The 26,831-nt window shown below is 40.4% G+C and overlaps 1 protein-coding gene across 5 annotated transcripts in view; it reads right to left on the bottom strand.

Annotated features, from left to right (window-relative positions):
* Positions 1 to 26,831, bottom strand: part of CEP112 (centrosomal protein 112) — a 197,644-nt gene that overhangs the window by 118,686 nt on the left and 52,127 nt on the right. For all 5 annotated transcript variants that reach the window (XM_077188113.1, XM_077188114.1, XM_077188112.1 and 2 more), the window contains 3 exons: positions 17,307 to 17,442; positions 14,009 to 14,116; positions 2,857 to 3,039 (listed from right to left, as the gene is read on the bottom strand). In XM_077188113.1, the coding sequence (XP_077044228.1) occupies positions 2,857 to 3,039; positions 14,009 to 14,116; positions 17,307 to 17,442 (427 nt within the window). The remainder of the gene's footprint in view (positions 1 to 2,856; positions 3,040 to 14,008; positions 14,117 to 17,306; positions 17,443 to 26,831) is intronic.

Here is a 26,831-nt window from a genome sequence, read left to right as displayed (position 1 = left end):
TTTATTTATATTTGAATAAAATCTAACTGTTTTGTATAGTGTCTTTCACACCTACGTGAAAGTAGAGACCTTGGATATGCAACAAAAAAACTAAATTAATCTTTACAGTATTAGTAAAAGAAATTGATCTGCAGTACTCAGTCATAGCTGTCTTCAGGAATATAGTGAGAAATACATATTTTAACCACATATATTAAGAAATACGTATTCGCTACTCTTTCATATGGAACAGGATTTAAGAAAGACTTCCAGTGAATACCTTTAATAATGGTGCTTTCACATCATTCACCCAACACTGAGCAGATAGGTCCTTCAAACCAAGCTACTCATATGTGATTAACACTAATTATTATTTAAATTTTTTGAATAACCCAGCAAATCCACTTTTCATTTCGCCAAGCAAAATGGCCTCCGCTCCTATTTCATCTCACCTTCGCTGCGACACAAAGCACTCCTAAAAATTACTGCTGTCAAAGATGGTTCCAATTTAACAGGTTTTTAAAATGCAGTGTTGTTAAACACCCATTAAATGAGTGGATTACCTTTGTTTAGAGCCTGATAAATGTTTCATAAAGGATATTGGCTGTTAGTCACATCACATGTCCAAAACACGCATTTTTAGTAAACATATGTGAAGATTAAAAAAAAAAAATATTAAAAATCTGGGCTATAATTCCATAAGAAACACCAGTATTGTCTGTTGAGCTCAGTGCGAAGACGGAGGCGGATTTGAATACAAAGACCAGAGGAAGGAACGAAGAGCAATTTATTTTCCCAAATGGAAAAATCTGCGTCCTTGAAAGCTGGGAGGGTCTCACTAGAATTTAAACAAACAACAGCTCTTCTTGTCAAAGCAACTGCCCTTTCTTCCCTGATTTACATGTCATTCTCATGGCAGCAATGTTCAAACGACTGTACAGGGATATTCAAACTACAAAGAAAAGCTCTGTAAAAAGGCCAAACTCTGCTTTTCAGACTGTTCAGATTCCCCCAATAGCTGTGAAAATTCCCAGCTTTCCACAGAGCACCTGTAGTAGCATCGTTGATCCCCCTGCAAACAGAAAGCACAACCAAACTTTGGGTTCCAACCTTTGCCAGAAACGACCCCCAAGAGCACAAACCAGAGCTGGACTTAGAGACACCTCCCAGTTCTCAGGATTTGCTGAAGAGAGTCCCTTTGCTTTTGTATCCAGTGTTACAGAGCAACAGAGGAACTGGATGAGCACTGGTGTGTAGACAGAATAATTCTATATTTTTGTTCATTCCAAAACTGCCTTCTTTTAACGTGGGAGTTACAGCTCTGCCCTTGTCCGCAAAAAAAAAATAACAACAGCAGAAATGCAGGTGAGAGGAGGCTACAATTCTGAAAAGACACTCGCAAACAGATCCAGAGCTGAGATGAATCTATCTTGGGCCAAAAAGAAAAAATGCAAAGATAAAAACCAATCCCTTGACCCATTTAAGGCTTTGTTCGCTCTTACAATGCAGCGGAAAATAAAAGGCGAGGTTTAATTTTTTTTTCAGAGGCCACCTGAGTATCCCCTGCCCAAGTGTTCACAGAAAGTATATCCCGTTTTCATTGGAAAACCACAATGGTGGAAATGGAGAAATAAGTCCTGGCTTTGCAATATACCTCTCAACCTCCCCCAAGAAGCCGTTTGCTTCCTAATGGACTTCCTTAAGCCAGATTTCGATAGTCTGAGCCGTCCAAAGTAAAAAATCAATTGATTTCAAAAGTAAATTTACAATTCAGTTTCATTTAGCTCCATTGGAGGTGTTAGTAAAAGCTACAGCCTACCAGTCTACAGGAAAGTAGAGTGAAAATGCCTCTTAGTCTGAGCCTAACATCTCCTAGGGAAGGTGGTGGTGCGCGGAAAACGTGTCACTAAAGATGCTTTACCAAAATGTCCAGTTTGGGTACAAAATAATCCATGCGTGATAAGCAATTCTAACGCTGCTTAGGAAGATTATTTTCTGTAAACTCTTTAAACTAGAAAACCACCTTAGTTTTTAGAATATTGCCATTGCAGGCCTTTTTAATAAAGGCTCTTAGGAAAATATACCACGCCGTCCTTACAAAATACATTGAAAAAAAGGCAGTAAGATGGTTTTTGAAGTGAAAACTCATAAAGATCATTTTCCATGCTGACAGTGTGCATTTCATCCAGAAGTTTGAAGAGTCAAATGCTACCTCAGCTGGGGGTTATTCTGCCAAATGGCTTCCAACAGTGACCACAGAGATGGAGGATGGGAGGGGTACGTGTGTGTAGGAAAATAAACGTGATGGTAAGCGACCCCAAACCCACATCATCTTATCAAACATCCGACACACGGAACCAAACGCACAATGCAAATCTAGAATACAAAAACTGAAACAAAAAAGACATGAACAAAAGGAAATAAAGCCATTTGTGAGTTACCTGCAGAGATTTAAAACAAAAAAAAGCACACGAACGAAGCAGATATAATTCACATGGATTTGCCCAGGAAGAAGAAAAGGAGGGGTGACTGTGAGGGCTGGGGGGGAAAAAGAACAGATACCTTTTTTTTCTTAAACAAATCCATCTTGAAAGAAAATGAGACAAGATTATAAATAGGCCGAGTTATAGCGCACCATGGGATTTTTAATCTGGCTACCTGTGGTTTTTGCACTTAAAGCCCTATTCAGCAGTAGGAAGGGAGGGGGGAAAGCGGAAAAAGAAAAAAAGGAAAAAAAAGAAAATCGAAATCACGTTTATGTGCCAGTTTCGCAAATGCTCCCCCAGCGAGCACCACCAACAATGCTGGCAAACAGGAAACACTCATTATCAGCAATTTCTAATAAGCGGGTGCCTTTCAAGCGTTATTGATCGTTACCTGGCCGTCTCGCTTCCTGCAGTCCTGAGTTTGGCTCTCGTGCTCTGCCATGGCAGCGCGAAGCTGCTTCTCCAGTTTCTCCATCTCCCGTTGATGGTCTCGGACCAGGCATTCGTGTGCTGTGTTGTGCTGCTGGAATAGGTGCGTCTTCTCCTGTTCATGCTCCAGCTTCAGCTCCACTATCTGATTGGACAGGGAGGAGTACAGTTCATCAATAGAACATCCTTGTCGTCATGACAACTCGTCTACAGCTTAATTTCCCCCTTAATTTCATCAAGTTGGCAATTTTATTTTTACGTCACTATTACCTCACCTCTTAAAAAGCCACCATTAGCGTGACAGAATTCCTCCAGACAATCCCAACAATGGAGACAACCGAGCAAATCCAGCGCATCCTTACCCAATTTGTTGGTACAAATGTCGGAAGCGTACGAAAAAATAATATATTAAAAAAAAAAAAAAAAAAAAAAAGGGGAGGCATTGTCGCATTGTGTGGCGGGTGCCCCCGTATCCCGCTGCTGCTCCTCACTCAGCAGGACTGAGGATCCTAAATGGTTAATAGGCAGCCTGCTCGCCCCTTCGCTTAAGTATACACACACACAACCCCCCACCCCAGCAATTAAAGCTTTGCAAGAATTCTTTATGATTTCCAAAGCGAACGCTCTTCCTGCGATATTCCTCAACGCTGGCGCATAGAGTTGTCTTTTTTTTTTCCCCTTAAATAAAAAAAAAAAAAAAAGAGCAAGAAAATTATAAAAAAAACAAAGCTCTATTATCCCGTTGTCAGCTACGCTATCCCAACATAAACAGATGTATGTGTTCCAGAAGGGCACCTGCTGTGCCGCAAGCTTGCACCATGATTTCATAAGAAGCCCTCTATTCTCAGGAGCCGTTCCCAGTCCGCACCACACTGGATGCTGTGACCTTGGCCACTCTTAGCCTCTCCCCGCTTGCCTGAATGGCAGCCTGAGACCAAGGGCCTGGTTGCTGCAGCTTTGATATTAATCCTCCCGCCTGCGCACAAAGGCACCCTACCTGGCCTGCACACTGGAGCGGCCAGGCCGCCTTTGAAGCAGGTGATGAATAGGGACGGCAGGAAGCCGCTTCCCCACTGAACTCCGGGCCACACAGCTGCTAAGAACAGTCACTTGGATTTTTCTTCAGTTTTGGTGGATTTCGGAGAAGGAGGAAGGGGGGGAAGGAAGAAAAATAACAAAAAAAAAAAAAAAAGAAAAAAAAAAAAGAGAAATCTCTTATCGTGAACATGGTGGGGTATTTTCAGCATGAGAAAGGAAAAAAAGAGCGGACGGGAGGAGCCGCTGTGTGAGCGCCGAGAGCGCCCGGCACCTTATCTTAAAGCTGTAGCATTCAATTCTGGAATGATATCAGCTGGTTGTTCGGCTTCCGCGGGGAAAATTTGAAGCCAAGTTAAAATAAATTTTAAAAAAAAGGGCATTTTCTCAAAGTTCCGATCAGCGTGTTGCAAGTTTAAAAGGGAAACGTGCCGTCCATGCTGTGGTTGGGAGCATCCTTCCACAAATGGAGCAAGGAGAAGAACAGATGCAACACTGCACGGTTTAACGTATCTACATTATTTAATAACACTAAAGAGCTCATTAGGGGATGCCTGAAGTCCCTGCAGGGGTTAACCCCTCACATTTTCCAGGCTAGGCCTGGCATCCTCACACCAAGTTCTTTACGCCAGGTTTTTGCCCAAGGTTTCTGTACAAACCTGGCTTCTCTTGGATGCTTGTGGTGTCCATCCTGTGCCTAAGAGAAAAAGCTGTTGCTCCCTAAAATAACTGTAGAGCCTTTGCCTGATTTAGGAGAAAACATTTTTAGTGTTCCTTCATAAATAAGACCTGATTAAAAAGTAATCATGTCAACAGGAGAGGCCTTTCCCTTCAAACATTTTGCTGTCTTAATTATTGGGTTTTCAGCTGGTTGTTCCATGTAGGTCTAGGTTAAGGCAGTTTGCTGTGGGGAGCTTCAATTATTGGAGATGTCACTTTTTTATCAGAAGCCAGGGCAGCAGGCAGGGAACGCGACCCAGAGGGAGCAAGGAACACATCCTGCTTCTCCATCTCTTTACACCTTTACCACACCAACCAAAGTAAATTGTTTTGTTTAGTAATCTCTTCACTTTCAGCATTTATAGACACAAAGATTTTCATCTCATAGGTGGAACAAGCAAAACGTCCTTCAGCAGGAGGGGTGTCCCCTCAGCTCGTCCATGGCAAGAGAAAGAGTGGTACCATGAGAGGAGGTGTTTTACAAAAGGCAAATTTGTTGAAGAAAAATTTTAAAACCCTCCTCATTTAAAGCTACGTATTCCCCATGATGGTTTTGGTTTGGTACTTTAAGATGTTTCTGGCAGGGAGCAGAGGTGGAGAAACAGGAGAGGAGAGAAAGGATGAGGACCAAAGCATTTTCATCCCTCAGAGGCCTCCACACCCATCTTCCCTAATGAATATTAGCAGGTATTCCACATTCCCAACCAACAAAATAAAGAGCACAAAGTGACTGAGCAGCCATTCCCTGCCCTGGTGAGCACTCCCTGAAGCTCCTGCTCCCCTCAGAACTGCTGCCAAGCACTATGGCTTCTCTTCCACTCCTCCCTCTCCCATTCTTTTATTTTTATTGGATTGTTTTTTTAAAGGGAAAAAAATTAACATATACAAAAAAAACGGAAAGAGAAAATCCATGCTGCTTTTCAGCAACAACAGGACTTCATCACAGGAAGCTGCATAAAAATTGTATTAATTCTTCACAAACCAGACAGATTCTGTCTCCTCTTTGAGGTAGAGAGAGCCTTTATGAATGATATAACAAAACCACCTCCTTCAAAAATTCTGTCATGTTGAGATCTTGCTGCATCTACCCCTTGATGCTGAGCACTTCATCAGATCACATTCAAGTGCCTGCTCCACTCCAGCACTCCAGTGTCCAGGGACAGGCACTGGTAGGTGCTATACATTTCAGCCAGACAAGCAACACGAGGCTCACAATGGGCATTAGGGGCGAGGCTGAAAGGAAACATTCATTAAATAATCGTGTGTGCCCCATTACCATAATCACAGGGCATTCATTGTGCCTTGGATGTTTCCTCATCTTGTTCTCTCAAAGATGAAAATCTCTCATTCCCTTCCCTGTGCATCTGTTCCTGTCTCCAGCCATGGCCTGGACACAAAACCAAGCAGGAATGTCTGTCTGACCTGAGAGAGCCTTTCTTACCACTGCTGTTATCAAGTAACACAAATATTTGAAAATTATGATCTCTTCCTAGCTGAATTCTTCATTTTTTGTTTCTACACAGTGTGATAGAACAACGTTCAAGGCAACAGTCAACAGGTGATTTACTAAACTGTCATCAAAATTACACTACTTATTTTTAATTTAGCTTTTAATGACACTATTTATTCTAAATTTATCTTTTAACCAAAATTAAAATTTCCTTATTTTTTGCAGAGAAAAGGATGTTAAGAAGAAAATTAAATTCTTAACAAAGGGCTAAAAAAGAAGAATTGTGCAAGCATTGTGACAGTCCCTTGTTGTTCACTCCCACAAAAAGATGCCAAACAAATCTGGCAGCGTGGCTTGTGCCCAGGCCAGTGACAGCTCAGCCAGTGAACACAGGCAGATGGAATTGCACTCACAAGGGGAGGTGCTTTAGGACAATTTGCTAAAACAAGGGACAGTCTAATACAGAGCCAAGGTGAAATCCTGCTGCTGTTAGCACGCCTGAAGAACAGAGATTGACAATAAGCAGCCCACTGATGGCAGGAGATGTTTTCACAAGCCAAAGATTTGTAATTTAATCAAAACCAGCAAATACCTTTTGAAAGTCTCTAATTTAGACAAGGCCTTCTACTACCCAGTTTTTGCTTTTACATCACATGCTAAGTTTAGGCTTTTCAATTTTAGAACAATTTCAACTTGTTCTCAAGAACAAGCACGCCTTTGAAATTCTTTTTAGAGTCCCCAAAGGAGGGAAAGGAAATTAGTTAGCTCACTACCTCTTTGAAAAATGTAACTGCTACAATAAATATTTGACACCAAAGTATGAAAATTCATGTAAATTTATGTCCGCAATTCCAGAAATATTTTAAGTAACACCTATATAAAATATGGTTTTGCAAGGCAGGATGATTTTATAAGCACTGTTTTGGCAAGACTGAACTGAGGGCTGGAGAAGCCACCAATGTATTGCATGTGGCACTGAGCTAAATTCACTCTGCAGCACACCTACAGCACGCCTGCTTTCTGCATTTCCATGCTAAAATCATTTAAGTGTTTGTTAATCAGGTGTTTGCATCATTACCCTGCTGAAAACCAGCCCCCAGCCTCTGCCCAGGCAGGGCACAGCACATGATCTGTCCTCAAAGAACAACTGCAGCAAAATGGAGCATTTTCTGTCTCCTAAGCCTATCAATAAACCTGCATGTTCCAGGAGGATATGGGGATTACCCATCCCTGCAAATGCTGCTGCTGAAAGTAATCTGATCTAGCAGCCTGGAGAAGTGAGTGCTAATCATGTTGGGGTCTGGTTTAGCATAACTTTGGGCAGAAAAGGAGCATCTTCACTGCAAGTTAAGGGAGAAAACCAGAACAGAGCACCCTTGCAGCAGGTAAATGAAATGGATTTTAATTTACACTTTTCTGGGGGGAGATTTTTCTGTAAGTTGAAACACTAAGGTCTCCCAAGATATAAGGGGTGCAATGAGCCAAGGGCAAATGGGACAGTGAAAAATACATCTGTGCAGAAGCACACATTACCACATGTGGGGTAATGTACATGACTTTCTACTTCATTGCAGGCTGCAATAATTTAATTGCTATGACTGTGTTTTCTGTAATACTTACACCTTGTCACCAACTACTAATAATTCTTTTTCAACTGCAAACTAAGAATTGCAAGAAATTCTCTAAAAGAAACAAGCTGGTCTTTAGCCAAACTGCAGTTTGATTTATCCTCCCCTAAAATAATGCACCTGAATGGTCTCACTCTCACTATATAAAATTATATTCCTGATCTGTGCATTTTTACTTATAAAGGCTTTTTAGAATTTTAATATTTTTAAAGTATGGGCAGGACAAACCCCACCTCAATCATTCCATCTTCCCAATCTTCTGGCATGAGTAAATTTGTTTTTAAATCACAGAACCACAGAATTGTTTGGGTTGGAAGGGACCTTTAAAGCTCTTCTGATTCCATGGGCAGGGACACCTTCCACTGTTCCAGCTTGCTCCAAGGTCCTGTCCAACCTGGCCTTGGGCACTTCAGGGATGAGGAGTCCTCAACCTCTCTGGGCAACCCGTGCCAGGGCCTTACCACCCTTATGATGGAGAATTTCTTCTGAATATCTAATCTAAACCTGGCTTCCTTCAGCTCAAGGGCATCCCTCCTTGTCCCATCACTACATGCCCTTGTGAAATATCCCTCTCCAGCCCTCTTGTAACATTATACTGTGAATGGAGTTGCATGCCATGATTAAATCCAACTTGGTGCCACGATGAACATCAGGAGGTTCCTGCCCTCCCCTCCTGTCCCCAGCCCACCCACACCACCAAACCCATCGCAGGCTGCAAAGAGAAATATTCCTTTCCAACTGACAGACCTTGAGCCACTGCAAGTGCCTGTCTGCAGCAGGATTTGCTGTATGTAGGCTTTGTTCAGGGATTCAGTTTATCCAAGGACCCTCTTTGAACACAGAGCTGCCTTCCCAGCCTGGCTGTTTACCGCAGGCACCCGTTTGTGTTTCTGGAATCGCCTCCCTCTCCCTCCTCCCCTCCAAGTGGATTCTTTGACTACACAGGGAGCTCAGGCTTTCAACTCTGCATCACACACAACTCAGATGCCTGAAGGAGACCGTGCAAATACCCATCTGTCTGGTTAACAATTCTGTAAACAGCAATGGCACCATGAGAAGATTTCCACCCACTCTTCACTTGGAGGTTAAATTCATCTCCTTTTCCCATTTGTGAGTTTTAGCTATAAAGCAAAAAGTTGATGTTGATTGAAGAAACTATTCCTCAGATATTCTGCACAAATGGTATTCATCTGTGTCTTAGGATGGTTCAAAGGAAACGTTTATGCATCCTAGATTAATTTATTAAATGAAATTTATGCAGCTTGTTGCCAATGACATGAAAAATTTAGAGCTTCTACTAACGTGCTCATTTGGCCTCCTTGCAAGAACAGACTGTATTTCAATTATCTTCGAGTACAGACAAAGAGGAGAGGAACAAAGCTTTTCACAAAGACTCTCTCCTCACAACTAAACCAGCATACTAAAAATGGATTGTGGATCTCTGAAAATAAATGGCCAGGTTAATGTACAGCTAAGAAATGCTTGGGACATCGGTCTGTCCAAGGAACAGCCTATTTCAAACTGGGCTTTGCAAGTGTTTCCTTCCCTTGGGTGGGTAACAGATTGGTAAATGAGAAGCTAAAAAACCAGAAAATGAAGAACAAGGCCAGAAAGAAAGCCAGGATGGAAGTGTAGAGGCAGGAACTCCTAACAGAGCAAGGGTATGGGGACAAAGCGAGCTGGAGGTGGAGCTTGTTATCTCTATTAGTGTTAATTACTAAGTGAATGTTTTGCCTGAGAGAACCTCACTCTTTTCTTTAAATTAACCTCACTAGGAAGTTATAAAAGACAAAAAGATCTACAGGATATTCTTCTTCTCCTATCAATAACACTTTTCTCTGCTCCAACACACTGCTAAAACAAGAACAGTGTCCCAGCAGCACCTCAGATGTTGTCCTTGCTGCTGGCAGGTAACATTACAAACATGCTTTTTTCACTTTTAACAAGCTATTTTGCACTTCTTTACTTCACTTTCTTTATTATAAAAGGCATATTTAAACTTAACCACACCTTTGTCTTGCTGCCAACTTAAAGGCATCATCTATTGACTTGTCTTTAGCATGATTTCAAAGTAATTTCATTAAATACCCAGGAAAATATTTCTGAAGGTGTCTCTTTCTTCCCTATTTGGATTCATAGGACAAGATGACAACTCTAATTTCTTCATAACTTTTACAGAAGTCAGAACCCAACAATAAATGTCACAAGAAAGGATTTCCTGAGATATAGGGTGATTCTCCAGCTATCATGTAACAACTTTCCACTTTCCTATGGAAGCATGAATAATTATTTTTAAAGGGAATGAACACACTTAAAGATGAACCAAACCAAAAGGATTATTTATATATTTAGGCTGGGATTTAATCTCAGAGAGTATGGTCATGATTCATCAGGTAACCCCATCCTGCTATCACAATAACTCATCAACTGGTTTGTTGTGTGTTCCCTTCCTGCTGGAAAATAAAATTTCCTAGGCTTTGGCTCTCTTACTAATCTTGCATCTCATTTATTTCACATTCACTCAGTCACTTCAGCAACTGTTCACAGCAAAAAATGGGTGTAACAGTGATCACAGTTATTATTAATGGTTTGGGGGGGTTTTTAAAGGACAAGCTAATATCATTTAAGCATTAGGATGACATTGAGTTCACTGGGATTGTTCCATTCTCCACAATTTATGAAAATCTACTTGAAACAAAGGTGTGCATGTACTTGAGTGTGCTGGGGAATGTCCCTGCATGAAGCCCTGTCCCACCACTGCCATGGAACCACCACTCCCCACTAGAGATGTGCTCTCAGAAAGTGCTCAACTGACAAGGATATGGGAAAAAAACCCAGCAAATCCCTTAACTTTTCTGTCAAATTTGACTAAAATCCATTACTGAAAAGCCTGGGCACATGATCTTTCAAACATTTGGGCTCATAGAAGATGAACTCATCAGAAACACTTCCCAGGTATTTTGAGCTGGATTGAGGATGCAATTAGAAAGTAGGGGGAAAAATGAAAAAAAAGAAAAAAGGGAGGGGGTGCAAAAAACCAAACAACCTTTCTTCCTGTGCTGACAGTGCCATAAAGCCCAACTACAGATACTGCAACCATTTCAAAGGCAGGAAAGGCTGAGGCCTTCACTGTGCTGTCCACTGGCTTTGAAGTGCCGAAAGCAGCTGCTCCCAGCAGATAGGAACTCTGGTGCTGCTGGAGTTTTTTTTTTTTTCTTCAAAATATACTTTCAAATCTAACAGCTGCAAGTAGAACAAAGTTGAGCTAAAGTATATTTAAAGAAGAAAAAAAAAAAAAAGCCACCAGTTTCTCTCTCTGAGAGTGTTCTCAGTGGATACTTCAAAAGCAAGTGGCACCGAATCAGATGGAGCTGGAACCAGGAGGGACATGTGACAGCTGAAACCAAATACTGCAGGATCCAAAAGTTCCTTTTTGCTTTATTAATGGATTTGAGTGCATTTGAAAAGCTAATAAAATATTAAGTGCTGTGGTTTTTTCCTAATTATTTTTGAAGCAAATGACAAAGATAAATAAATATCAATGTATTGGGGTATTTGTTGTAATAAATATCAGATAAATATCAATATATGTCTAATCTTCAGGCAGAACAAACTTTCAGCCCCACAATGAACAGTCCATGTTCATACCAATAATTGTTTTGAAATCAGTATTCAAGCAGAGTCCTGTGGTATCAACCATTCAGACAAAGCAGAGAAGTTAAACCAGTGTTCCAAGTGCCTACACTCCCAAAATGTCTCTCAGATTGGGGAATTGGATAACATATCAGTTAATTTGGTTCTTTATTACCAATCTGATTAAAATTATGGACAACTGAATTGTCCAGGTTGCCATCAGTGCTACCCCTGCTACTCACCATGAAAGCCAACAAAAAATAAATCTGTAGGGCAATTTCCCTTCCCTTTTTATGTCTAAATTTCATTTGACAATTAGATTCAGACACTTGAGGCAGAACATCTCGAAGCAATCACTACATTTCTCAGGTAGCTAAAATATCCAGGTTTTTGGTTGGGTGTCTATTTCCAACTGGAAGTCTGCTGGAGCCCTGTCAAAATGTATCCCCACTTTGAATTCACTGCTCTATTTAAACACTTTAAATCAGTCTGCTCCTTGCCAAGTAACAACCAAAGAAATATGCAGTAAAACAAGGCAAGAAAAAGTCTGCTTTAAAAATGGTTTAGAAGTTCTGAAGCATAAATAGAGAGCAGTGCAGAGAAGTTGGAAGTACTGAAAGGAAATTTTAAGAGTGGAAGAACTGAGCTCATCCTGCTCCATGGTGGGGCTGGAGGGGCTTTGTGCCTCCCAAAAGAGCCTCACTCCCAGTGATAACCCCTTGCAATCTGCAGGAAGGGGCACGTGTTCTTCATGCTCACCAACTTTCAAAGAACATTCCAGATGAAGGACAAAGAGAAATAGATTTTTAAAAAAGGGCATAAACAGGATTCCACTGAAAATTCTTCTCAGGCTCTCATTGTTTAGCTGTTTAGTGCTGAAACCCTCGGGTTCCAGTGCTGTCTCATAAAGCTTAGCTGTTCTTTCTTAGAGTAAAAACAGCTATCCTAAATAAAATAAATGGGAAGCAGTAAACATCTCAGTGAAAAAAGCTTTCACTGATGTTTACCACAACATCAATATTGTTACAGAATAGATTCACCAAAAAATTTTTAACTCTCATATTAATTTCTTGCTTTGTGGGGTTTTTTTGACACAGTCAAATATAAGAAGACACATAAAACCAAACCATGACAATATGAGACATTATCATTTGCCTTTAGTGTGCAAAGTCAGCTGAATATTGGCAGAAAATTTTATCTATGGCTTGGTGGATGTTACTATGGATAGTAAAAAAAATTTACCATTTGTAGGTAGAACAGGAATGTTGTAACTCCTGATACACTGCAGGTTAGCATTTATCTCTACAGATTAAAATCTGGGATGGGAAAATGGGAACAAAATCTTTTAATAAATGCTTACTTGGGACTTTAAAGATGCACTACAAATTATGTGAACTGTAAAGAAAAAATGTGAGCCAACCATATGCCTAAAATGATGTGAAAATACTAAATATAAATTCATTTAAGGCAGATGTCAACTGACCCTGACAGCCCCATCACCCTCCTTTCAGCAAGTCCCTGGCACACCAAACTTCCTCACCTTTCCTGCACAAATCCCCAGTATCTCTGACTATTTCTGAATCACTAAATGCAGGAATCACCATAAATAACATCTCCCAGTTAAGCTGAACACCTGTGAGATGTCCCTCACCCTTCCAGAGGCCAACATGTCACCTCTGTCAGGTGGCAGCACAAGTGGTGACGTTGCTTTGATCTGACCCAACAAAATCCCTTCTGTTCCAAGAGCCACACACAAAACACACCATTGTTCCTCCCCAGCACAGAGAAGGGGTCTCTCAACACCTCCCAAAGTGATCTTGCTCCTTAATTCCCTGAAAAAGCCCCTTCCAGATGGACCAGAGCAGGCCTGGCTCCAAAGCCAACCGCAGCGTTTCATCCTCTCACGGCACAGAAGATAAACAGAAATGAAACCACATTTCCCTGCTGGAAATGCAAGCTTAGATCCACACAAGAACAGTGATAAGAGAGAACTTTCATGGATTAACCACCTCATCCCTACAAAGTACTAAAAACCCCCTTTCAATCCTTCAGCAGGTGTTACCAACAAAGGCCACTTTAATTTCATGACCAAGTACCAGCTCACGCCCGTGCCTGGTGCTGCTCCTTAGCTCCCAAGCCTGTGTCATGCAATAATTTCTCTCCTTCTGCTTTTTCCCCCTTTACATTTTGCAGCAGTACTGAACAAAACTTTCTTGTCTCCACCCAAACGTTTCCTGAGTATTTCCCAACCCTGAAATTACATTACAAAGAAGAAAATCACGTTCAGTGGGCCAAAACAAGCATTCATACGAACACTCCCCGTGTCAAAAATGATAAAAAGAAAAAACTGCTGTTTCTTGACATGAAGAGAAACAGATAATGCATTAAATAATTGAACCTGGTGATTATGGAAATAGGTGTTGCCACCTGTAAGCCTGGGAAACAATTTGAAAAGAGTCGGAGGTACAAAGAGCTGTGAAGAGGAAACAAAAAGTATTTTCTGTGTAGAAAATACTACATCCCCCTCCATCACAAAACTCTGCATATCTATAAATGGTGTTTTTATAGGAAGGACAGCTACACACAGTGACCTACAGCTGCAGGAAGGGTGTTTGCTCCCCTCCACCTGGAGGAGCAAAGCAACTGACCTGTTGTTCATATCCTTTCTTGATCTCATCCAACTGCCAGGAGAATTCTTTGGCTTGCTTTTCCCGAAGCAATTTTGATCTGCTTAGATCTGCTTCAACCTCTGCCATCTACATGGGAAAAGAAAGGGAATATTTAATTTTTTTTTTTTTTTTTTAAAAGGCATAGCTTGAAATGTTCTGACATTTCTACAGTTGTTTGTAAACCATCAAAGAGGAGAATATCACTTGTTGGGAATGATAACAACACCATTTGTATGTGGTGAAAATGAATATTCAGTCTCTACAGGATTATTAGTTACTCAAGGACATAGTGATCACTGTTATGCCACTCCCTAATTACAAAGGATTGGCTCCGTTTTTCACTCAACAGTGCTGAATATCCCATCAAAATTAAGGGAATGTTTTCTCTAGACATATTTAAGACTCAAATATATTTCACTTAAAAATACACTGCCTGTGGAAATTCAAGGGAAATCATGTGCGAGTCAGAGCATAAACTGCACAATTAAAGCAAGTTTACATTAAATCAGAAAATAACTTTAAATAACTTAAAAGAGAATTATTTGGCTGCAAGTGAAGTCCTCTGAAGATAGTCATCGCCTATGAATAATGAGTCCCACAGATTCCAGCACGCAGCATCAAGGAAGCAATTTCACAACTCAATTAACAAAGGCTTTTGTATCAAAAGCACAACTGTTAGCTGTGCATCAGGCATGTTTCCAAGGGAATATATATAAATATATATATGTAACTCTGCTGCAGTGCACACTCATCAATGACTTTTAGATCTAGATCCCAACATAAACAGTGAATAAACTGTGTCCCTAAAAAGGGAAAAGAAGTGGAAGGGTTTGAAGGACCACAAACCCATCTGCTACACAAAAAGAAGAAACCCATGAATTTCTGAACCACAAGCCAAAATCCTGCTTGGCCTAAGGGAGTGCTCAGTGTTCAACAGATGTCTGTGCCAATTGGCCTGGACATCACTCCCCAGCCAGGAAGGAGGAGAAAAGGCAGCACTCAGAGTGGGAAAAGCATTTTATTGCAGAGTACTCCAGCAGGAAAGGAAGGGGCTGGAGTAGGAGCAGCTGGCCACATAGAAAGTGGAAAAAGAGAGCAGGGAGGAAGCAGCTCCTGAACCTCACTGCTATCATCTGCCATTAAGAAAAGGGACTGAAATCAATGTTTTATGAATAATTTTCTTCTGGCTCCAAACTTACTCAAATTGCATATCCATGGCCATATTTTACTCAGGTTAATAAAACCCAGAAAAAAATAACAGATCTTGTTACTGCACTAAACGAGTTTTTTTTTTTTTTTTGAGAGAATGAAAATGTTCTAAAAAAATAGTAAAAACATATGCAAAGATGCTTTAAATCCACTGGATTCTGCAGTTTATTCATTAGGTCACATTCATCTATTTCCAACAAAGGTTTCTGATCATTGTTTGCCAAACCCAGGAAGCCCCAGATCTACAGTACCATGACATAGTCTATGTATTATTTTAATTAGCACTGGAAAAAATGCAGATCTTGCAGTTAAACACGTGCCATCCACCCACCAGTGGACATCAGGTGACTCTTAATAATCACAAGCTTGACAAAATAGGAAGCAGATGACAAAATAAATGATATTATCATAGAGCCAAACTAGAGAAACAAATATTGATTGCAACAACTGAAAATGACCCCATCCTACTCATCTCCATAATTAACTTTATCTCACACAAAAAATGGGTTTAAAGCCCAGTATTCCTAATGCAGATAAAAGGACAGTGTTGCTATGGCTACTGCAGTTGTTTTGTAAGTAATCCATCCCACCTCAGCACAAAACACAGAATTTTCCAGTATGTTCCAATGTACTGGGGGATTTATCTCAGAGTATGGGGATGCAGAGGAACGAGAAAGGCCAAAGCCATGAAGAGAGAGCTTCAGCAGTGTTCCTTTGATGTATTTCCTTGGATTTCCTTGGTTCCTGTAGAATAGAACCACTCAACTGTACAATATCATTTAGTATTTCTAGATTTTAACACCCCAGCAGGGAAAGAGTAAACCTCTGGCTGATTCATGGAGTACAGCAAAATTGATTTTCAAAATTTCCCAGAATGCAGCAATATTCTGAAGGAAATTTACTGTCATTTTAAAATTACAGTTGACTATGTTTTCCAAATTCTTTTGCACTTTCTTATGTTTTGGATTGGTTTTCTTTGCTGAAAGTTTTTTTAAGTGAATGAAACTATTATTAGCTTTTCTAGAATTAGACAACATCCCTTTCAGATCAGAACTAGGATATTATTTTAAGTCATCATGAAGAAATTGCAGGAGGGCCTTACAGTACAGAAAATGTCAGATTAAAATCGTGGGATTTGTTGTATTGCCCTCGTGGGTCTGGTTTGCTGAACACATCTTGATTTTATAAGTTTGTTCTGGCTTTTTTTTTTTAATTTCCAAATTCTATTATTCACTGTCTGCATGGGTCTTAAAACTATCAGCAGTGAAGATTTTCAAAAAGCTTTGAGAACTACAAAAAGGGAATTTCCTCAGTCCTAAGGCAGCACCCTCAGCCACCCATTCCAGTCCCAGCCTGTAGCACCCTCCTGTCAGCAGCGAGGTTTGGTCAAGACAGGTGAGGTTGGAACTTGTAATCCAGAATTACAAGCTAGAGTTCTGTCTGTTAATCTCAACCACATGAGGAGTTAGGAAATATCCCTTCTCTCCCCTTCTTTTTGATCACCTATTGCTTGTTCCTCCTTTCTTTCACTCCTTGGGCTGCTTTTATAAACTCCCAGGAGAATGGTTTAACTGCTGTTTGCTCCATAAGAAATTTAAGCCACTAAACTCCCTGATTTTCAGGGGCAGAAAAGAGGATTTTTCCATCCTCTGCACATGACTGCCAGCAGCCACCATGGCTCTGCCCCTGTTTGGGCTCAAACTGATTACAGGAGCTCATTAATGGAAGACAGAGTCGCTGGGAAAAGAGTAGGAAGAGCCACATTTAAGTGGGAAATGACAAGCGTTGTTCCATAGGGTGTACAAACTAACCCTTTATACTCTCACTCCTGAAAAATCCCTAATCAGTATCATAACTGCAGATATCTTTATAACAATGACAATTCTGGCTTTGTCAGAAAGATGAAACACCCGCCACCATCCCTTTCTGACTCGCTGCAAAGACACTACATTGTGCAAGATTTTGATGTAGCACTCTCAAGTGGAGCATGTTTCTGGCATTATAAGATCAGAATCCGCTATCCCACTGCGCCAGAGTTTCAGAAAGGCTGGCATTGTGACCTCCTCACCCGCTGTTTCATTTCTGCAGAGTCTTTCTCTGAGTTCAGCTCCACCTGCCGCTTAAACTCCTCCAGGGCAGCGCCTGCCTGCTGGGCCTGCAGCCTCTGTACCTCCGTCACCCGCCTCAGCTGCTCCTCCTTCTCCCTAGAAAGTCACAGAAAATTTTCAGAGTTCAAGTATCAAATAAAAGAACAAGTGTGCTGGTGTAAAAGAGAGGCCTTTAACCCGATCAGTTTAAAATAGTATTCAGATTTCAATTTCCTGTCCCAGCTTCTGCCCAACTTCCCTTTGCAGGGCTTTGAAGAAGGCGATGGAAGGCCGGAGTTATTTTCGCTTTCTCCGATTGAATTTCACACGCCCAAACACGGCGTCCACAGCTCACAACAAAACCTCCACCTCCAAAGTCTCTCTTCCTTTCAATGGCTCTCTACCCACTGTAGAACCTCTTTTATTAATCTCATCTAATTAATAAAATTCAATAATAGTAACAATGAATAAATACTAACAAATTAGATTTCATTAAATTAGATTTAACACCCCCAATACTTAAACAAAACTCTTTTTAACATGATTGCCTTTCCAGATTAGAAAAAAAAACAAAAACAAAAAACCAAGAAAATTATCCCAGCGCCATCTTTGCTCAGACAAGGTGCAGGATTATTCCCTGCTTGTCATAAATCAAAATGCAAAGCAGGGCAATGCGTGACACGTGGCTCCTTCTTAATCTATTAGAGAGCCATAATGCTGTGATACCTATTCAGCCTTTACAGTAATGACAGATGTTAAATCTCTGTGCAAAGATATTTCATATCAACAGCCTACACTATTTGACATATTAAACCTGATACATCTATAGAAATCAGGCTGGGTTTCTTCAGACTGGATGGTACATCAATAGTAATGTTTCTGTAACATTTTATGTACATTCACATACACATGAAAAGATAGAGACATTCACTATATTAACACAACACAGAGAAAAAATCAGGTAACTTATGAATATTTCAGATGTGAGTCCTCAAATATTACTAACTTTTATTAACTTTTTACTGGTTTCGTTATTAACTTTTTGTGACATGTTTCTACTCCCACAGGTCAGCAGAGCTGCCTGACTTTGTGTTCAGACACTGGAGAACACGATGGTGGCATCCAGGGACAAAGCTGGCTCCACCCATGGCTTGTAACAGAAGACACATTCAAACGGACCTGGGGCTGACATTTTCATTTTGCAGGCAGAGGAAGTACCTCACGATAAATTTCCCATTTTGACAGAAATTATTTCCATATAAAACAAAGAATCTGACACGTAAGAGACGGAAAAGCCCAGTTAATTCATCTCGTCTGTCACCTTGCCAGCCCTGGAGGAGCTGCTGCAGCACTGAGAGAGCCTTTCAGAAAGGTCAGGAAGCTGCCAAGCCCAAAGTTACAGTATTCACATCCTCTTCTGTGGTTTGCAGACCAGACTTTGACAATAGGACAAAGAACATAATCCTACATCTTCACAAAGAGGCTGTTTGCAGTGCAGGAGAGCAGGGTAATTCCATCAGCAAAGAGATCAAAGAAATGCCACAAGCCCTGAGTCAGTACATTGCTGTTTACGTCTAGAGGTTTTTTTCATGATGTATATTAAAAAAAGATTTTATTTTGGCACCTCACTCACAGCTGATGGGATAATTGGGAATAGGGAGACTGCTCCTCTCCTTACAGAAAAAGGAAAATACCTTTTTTCCTCAGCAGAAACTGGAGAAAATGGAACAAAATCCTGTACCACAGTTTTGATGACGATTGTTTTGGGGTTTTGGTTTTGTGTTCTTAGAACACCTGTGCAAATTATCTTCAGATTTGCTAGAGAGCATCCACCACCCCTCCAGATATGTTTTATTTCCACAGCCTCACCGATTCCATTTCCCACACTCCTTTTAGGGGGAAGCACATCTGTGTTAATCTAAGCCATCACATTCCCCAGTCATTTATGAGACAATCAAAAATTATTCAGCAAAAAAAACATCACCAAAATCAACATTTCTTTCCTCATCTAAACTCAAATGGCAAAATACCATTTAGGGTTTAAATTCCTCCCACAGAGGATCCAAAGGATCCAAATCCCAAGTACAAAACTCCTCCACCATTCCTCAGAATGGGCACACCAGTGACACCTCCAGGGCTCAAAGTGATAGGAACTGTCTGACAGATCAGTTTTCCATCTGCTCCTGCTGTTTGGCTCAGTTATCCCCCAAATCCCACATTCCAGGGAGCTGCTGAATACAGGTATTTTTAATTTTACAGCTGTTTGACACTGAACTACATTAAGCACATGACTCCCCTCTCCCAGAACAAAATCTACCTCAGAGAGAAGAATATAAAGAGCTCTGGCCACGTTTGTTACCTTGGAGGGACCATGGGGAGGGGAAAATGTCCACTTCTCCTCCCAAAGATCCATAATTCAGCAATGGGCCCTGGATAACAAATCTCTCTCCCTGCAAAACACATCTAAGAATTCACTCCACACTGAAGCAAAACCAAAACTCGAAGCTTTTTCAAACACATCCACACTGCCAAGTGTCACAAGACACTGGGACAGCAGCTTAGGTCCAGTCAGATGAAAACACAACAAATCTAAACATGAAAGGACAAGATATCAGGCCTCGTGCTCATGGTCAGGCTCCAAATTTATGCATCTTCTTCCTCAGGAAGATATTTTCAGTTTGAAATATTATGATGTAAACTTCTAGGAATGTGGTTTTATGCACCTTCCTTTCTTTTAGGACTTAATCCCATGAATAAATGCAACATCTCATTATAAGCAGGAAAAAAACTTCATTTTTAAGGATGTGGGAGCCAGCACTCTCTGTTTTTTGTGCAGTTCAGATTTGTACAGAAGCTTAGAAAACCTGAACAACAATGGCCCTCGGTTCACAAATATAAGAAAAGCTTCACTTTTTTTCCCAAGACACTGAGCAATGTGCCTTGCATGAAGCACTAAAATATTCACTTTGAAGATTATTTTTTTCAGTTGGACCAGTTGTGGGGCCCAGTACAATACAATTACATCACTTAAATCCCCTAAAGCTGAGCCGGCCTGAATATGGAAACAAAATACTCTTTGCCCCCAGTTTAAAAAGCAGCAAATTCCTTTTGTTTCAGTGTGTAAAGGACATGGCAATGGAATGAGGAGTCTTACACAGCACAAATCATCTCAGGGAAAGTTGACTGTGAAGTCCAGAATTTCAATTTCAGAAATCAGCACCCTGAAGTGCACTGATGAGAAATACAAATATTTTATGTGCTTCCTCTTCATGCTTAAGCATAAATATTTGTCTTGCTCTGTAAAATGTCTTCCAAGATGTAACAACTAAATGCAGTGAGACTTTACAGCACTGCACTAAGGAAACACAGGGAAATTAATGGGTTAACAGGAAAGGTTAATTAAGTTTGGAATGTCCCCCAAATGTTGGATGTACCAACACCTTCCTGGAGGGCTCCCAAAATCCCCTGAACAACAGCAAGGGCTCACCAACAGCTCAGGGAGCAGGAGATGCACCTGGCTGGGTCTCAGCCTCATCAAGAAATGAAAACCCTTCAGACATGAAGTGCCAGCACACACTGAGCACATTTTACCCCCAAGGCTGCACAGGGACAGAGTTTCACATCCCAGCAGCAAATCCACACCCAAGTTCCCTGTGTGTCATGCAGAGAGATTTTCAGAGGAAAATAGCAATATGCTGTGAAACCCTTCATGATTGCTTATAAAATTATACCAGCTTTAATTCACAAATAGCCAAATTCTTCCTCAGGTTTTCAGAACCTGCTGGCAGCACAGCCCATTGAATCCCAAGTGTACTGGAGAACAGCAGCAGAGCAAGGGATTTCCAGAAGGATAGATTTTGCCACTGAATAAGCTTCTGAAACTTAAATTTTGATGGACTCCACAAGAGGGAGAGGCTCCATCCCTTGTCTAAGTCTCTCTCAGGTTGTTATGACTCTGGGTTTATGCCTGGAAATAAACAGGAATCCCAGAATTCCAGAATTCCCACACTGAGTCCAACTCCCTGCTTCTCACAGGGCTACTTAAAACTAAATCACCAAAACTCAAATCATCACAAAGGCTACTTAAAACTAAATCAAATGACTGAGAGAAGCTGAGGTATGGGAAAAGCAGAGTCATGGCTGAGCCTGCAGCCCCACTGCTGCTGCTGGGATCTGCTGGGAAAGGCCAGGCTGTGCTGCCATTCCCACATGACACAAACTCTAATCCTGTGTACTCAGATTTGCTGTACTCACACATGTCTTCAAGCATTCCTCCCTCTCCATCCTAAATATTGCTGCTTTTGAGGGAAAATTGCTTTTCTGCAAACTGTTCACTTGCTGGAAGGCAGCTGAAGAAGGATATTGTTGTTTCTACACAGCCTTCCTTTTTATTTCATGTCACAAGAAACAAAAAATTGAGTCTCACTAATATGTGCTAAAAAAAAAATCAGTTATCAGCATTCATATAATTCATTTAGATTCAAAAACCCTAAAAAAACCCTATATAAACACATTTCCAATGGAGAACACAATTTCTTACATAATACACTGCAAACTGTCTAGCTGAAAACACAAACTGCATCAAAACACACCCAAATTTCCCCTGCAAACCAAAATTCAGGAATTTCACCTTAGTATCTTCAGTGTCCACAGATATGAGGACCCATCCAGTGTACAGACACATATATTTGACTTTAGAGAGGGAAATTTAAGCAGATCCACAATCCTGCTCCTGTTATCAGAGTCCCTCACATGGAGATGCTCCAGTACTGCCAAGACTCCACAAAATTGCAGCAGTTTAATTAATTAATTAAATTTATAGCCAAATGCAAGACCCATGCTACCATTTTTTAGTGCCACAACCAGTAAAAAACACTCCCTGCCATACCCCTCTGACCTTACTCTAGCATGCAGCTATGCCACTACATAAATAATGTATTCAGGCCTAAAATACCACATATCTGTAAAGGAAGGGGTTAATGGGTTAACAATTACACAAAAATGCTTCAGTAGTAATGCCAAATCTGTGGAATACACAAAAATCAATTTTGCTTTTCCTGCTCTGTTTTGAACACACAGTGAGAGCTCAGGAACAGCTTTAGGCCCATCTCCATCCCAGCTGTGGCTGGAGCATCCCCGGGCAGGGCTGGGATTCCCACAGCCAAGGAGCAACAACCAGGGCTCTCCTGCCATGCCAGCCCCAAACATATGGAATTTGTGCAGAACACTTCTTCTTGTTGGTGTGGAGAGGAAGAGAGACAGTGTGAAGTCATCCAAGAGGAATGATAACTAAACCAAAGCCAGATCAAAGGAGCGAAGAAGAAAGACTGAAATGTGAAGCTGAAATATTTATTGCCTTCAAAACATCATCCCTATCCTGTCCCTGGGCACGTTAATATTTGGGAGTTGTTAGAAAGCATTCGAACTTGTTTTATCTTTTCAAAGAAATAAAGCCAAAAATATAAAGGCAAGGAATAAATATAAAGTGTTCCCCAATTTTAAGAATAAGATGAGCTTGTCTTTATGAGAAAAAGCACAAATCCACTTATAAATTGTTTACAGTTTGCATAATTTGAGATGTTAACATCAAAAAGCTGGTCTGCATCCCTTTAAGTAAGCTCCAACAATGGAATATATTTACAATACAGTTATTGTTTTAAACTATATACTTATGTTTTAAATAAATCATGAGATAACATTAACAAACTAAATCACTCCTTAAAGCCATTAATGAATTTGGAGCAAATAATACTCCACGTGTGCAATATGACACTGAAATAAGAATAATGCATTAGATTCAAAATTAATGGCTCACAAATTAGGCAGACATTGGTTAAAGACACTAATAATTATTATAACTATTTCTCATTACAATAATGACAGGGCACTGTTGTGCTAGGTGCTGTGCAAACAGAATAAAACAGCAATTGCCAAATGATGAATGTGATGTGGGTTAAAAGGGGGGGCAAGTGTTGTAAATGTGGCTGGAAAGGAAAACTTGGTAATTTTGCTCCAGACTGCAGAAAGTGTCTCCAAGATTTAGATCCACCACACATAAGAGAGAGCTCAGAGGCTCAGTTATCAGGGGAGGAGGATTAGAACAGAGATTAAATAGTCACGGCTTTCCCATGCTGAGAGCACGGCTAAACCTCAGCAAGGACAGCATAGAGGGGAGAATCAGAGAGACAGGTGTAGATAATGCCTTAGAAAAGGGCAGACAAGTCTGTAATTAAAAGGTGGCCCAGAAAGCCAGCCCAGACAGCAGAGAGATTCATGAGGTACCCAAAGAAGAGGAGCAGGGAAGGCAGAGATGGAGATCAGAGAACGGCGCTGTGGCACTGAGAGCTGGGGGTGGATAAAATAAACCATCCAAGGACAAACTATGTGAGAAAACAGCAGGCACAGGACAGAGCCAGGCAAGGAGAATCACTTAACACTAACAAAGCACAGCCCAGGCTGTGTGAAGAGTGACAGAGCCAACAGTGGTTGGCAAAGCAAAGATGCTGAGGATGAACTGCCAGGATTAAGATTGTTAAGGAGGTACAAGGGCTCAGAATTCATCCTGTCATTCTACTGACTTAAGGTAACTCATTTTAGGGTTAAAATAATTGGTTAGTTCAGGATTCAGAGTAATAATATTCATGTTGTAGTAGATAATAAAGATATTTAATTCTGGGGAACCAGGAGTGCCTACTTGGCTCATTGGTTTCTTCTTTCCAAGGGGACACGGATTGTCACAATTGTCTTTTCCTTTTAAGTACTTTTTGAATTATCAGCTTCAACTCCTCCATGAAGGTTGGTTGGATTGTTGCTGAAGCCAAAGGAAAGTTGTACAAAGTACATAAAAAGTAGAAGCAAACTTAAGATTATCAAATGTAATTGAAGTAGAGAAATCACAATCATTGAGCAACAAGGAACAAAGTTTTTCCCTGTACTGTTTTGTAGATGGTTTCTAAGTGACTCAAAGGAGGTGACAGCCTGAAACTTCTCATGCTTTTTAACAATCAGTTAATTGAATTCAATCATCTGTACAACTTTCTTTAGCCAACTGAAAGCTTTTCTCATTTCATCAATGTTTTGGGCATTGTATAATCTTGAAATGAGAAAAGAAATAAGAAATCTGAAAAATACACTGATGTGAGAGGGAAGCTTTAGGAGTAACAAGGAAACAATTCTGCCATTAGTGTTGATTATTTGTATTTTCATTTAGTCAATGTAATTGTGATAGTCCTAACTACATTAATTATTAGAATAGCAATTTACAGCAATTAATGAAGTGCTACAGCATGACACAGCAATGCTCTTCACCTCACAAGGCAATACTTTTAATTTCATAAGCTGTGTGCCATATCAAACCAGTTTCACAGTTGTTATCACAAAATAGATGTCATGTGATATCTCTATAACCATTTGGAGGGACATAACAGTCCCAGAGCCAAGGATTAAAAATCAACTGTGACATTTTTTTTTTGTACAACTGGAGCCTTCCTTTCAATACATATTTCATTATTGCCAGTAGGTCTCCAGAGAAACAGGGGGGAAAGAAAATGAAAGGCTGTAAATAGTTAATAGAACACTTTATTTTTGCTTTTAAGTGAGACTATTAAACAGAGCTACCATATTTTGGAGCCCTCTGTTCATGCTCCACGTTGTGGCCCCTAGAGCGAGGGTTAGGGAATGTTTACAATATGCTGGAAACTTTGACTGGGTTTGCTCTAAAAGGTTTCAGATGCTCAAGCACAGCACCAAGTGGAGAACAGCTGCTTGGTTTTCCACTGATTCTTAAAGGAGAAAAAAAAAGAGAAAAAAAAAACCCTCAAACTAAAACCCAGCCTACCAAAAAAAACACACACAGTTTTGAAGAGTAAAACTAGATCCCAACTCCTCAGCCACATCACATTGCTGCTGTTTCTGAATCACAGACATGGCTTTTTTCAACATATTGCAATGGCTGTAACGAGACAGGCCTCAACATTTTAATAAAAGATAATGATGAACACAATGAACATGAGTATAAACTCTTAACAATGTTCTTTTATTGCAACACTTGGAATTAAAGACAATGCTTGCTCATATTCCTTTAATTATTTCCGGCTTTAAATAGTAATGGCTTTTCCATTCTGACAAGAATTCTCTCCACACACAAATACTTCATTTTCAAGGAAAAATGGAATTAACTGCAAGAAAACAGCTACACTTAGGCAATTACCCTAAAAATATTAACAACAACAACAAGCAATTACTCAGAATTTGGATTCAACTTAGAGGAGCAAGGAAGGAAAAAAGAAATGAAAAATTAACTTGTGGTTAAAGCTATCACTTCCTTTATTTATTTATCATTGCATTGATGATTCTCAGGCTGTTGTGCTTTGCTGTGTGCAGTGGCATTTCTGACACACACCACTCCAAGAAGCCAATACAAGAGGATTTGAAGGAGCAGCTGTTTAAATAGAAAGTTCTCCAAGGGCTTGGTAGAATCAAATTCTCAAGATCCACTGTTAATCACAGTTTTTTTTTTCAAATTATAACTTCTGTATATTTTGAAAAGCCTAAATTCTACTTCTTTGCAAAATGTTGGGATCTAACAATTATGCAAATGTAAACTGCAAACAAAATAATTTATTTCCATTGCTATTTCTTCTACCTCCTTCTGCCAGCTCTCTTCACATGTTTGTTTTTCCTTGCCTTCATCTGTTTCCCTCTTTATTGGGTCAGCAGCAGATTGTTCACTATTTATTTCTCTCAAATCTATGTCCCCTCACTTTTACACTGTTCCTTTTGTGGTATTACAGAGAGAAGAAAAACTAAATAAACACCATGGGAATTTTGCAAGATTTAAGCAATCTTAAGGACCAGAAGACCTCTACATAAAACTTCCTGAAGTCTGATGCATTTTTAGGTACTTCTGAATAAAGCAAGAAGAGCTTTTCACATCAAACAAGCCCAAGTCTTCTTTTTGTGCATCAAAGAGAACCATACAATGAAAAATGAGTCATTATTCAGACACAGCTGTAGGAAAAGATTCTGCAAAGGACAACCTCACCCTCTGCCCATTTCTGCCTTGTCCCCATTTCACCAGTGCAGGTGAACTGGGAAACCCCAGGCAGAACCAGCACTGCTGGAGGAGGCCAGGCAGGCTCAGAACAGCAAAACCTTAATAAACTACTCAGGGCATGAAAAAACCTTAATAAAATACTCAGGATGAAAACAGAATCTCATCAACTCAGATCATCCCACTGCACCAGAGCCCAGAGCAGATGGGGCCTTGTGGAAATCAAAATGAGAGAAAAGGGAATTTCCTGACCCTCGGTGCCGCTGCCATCCAGGCATTCCCTGTGCCAGCCTGAGGCTCCAGGACAGTGCTAATTTCATTTTAACTTCTGCTTTTAGCAAGGCTGAGGTCAAAGCCACCCTCTGAAGGCCTTACAGGTATCAATACCAAGTTTAAAACCACAGGAGAAGCCTGAGAATAGCTCCAGCTCTGTGGATCTGGCTCAATGTCAGGT

This window comes from Agelaius phoeniceus, chromosome 19 (genome assembly GCF_051311805.1).
Source record: "Agelaius phoeniceus isolate bAgePho1 chromosome 19, bAgePho1.hap1, whole genome shotgun sequence".
Lineage (NCBI taxonomy): Eukaryota > Metazoa > Chordata > Aves > Passeriformes > Icteridae > Agelaius > Agelaius phoeniceus.
The sequence above is the reverse complement of the archived record's forward strand: the minus strand, read 5'-3'. Positions and strand labels throughout refer to the sequence as shown.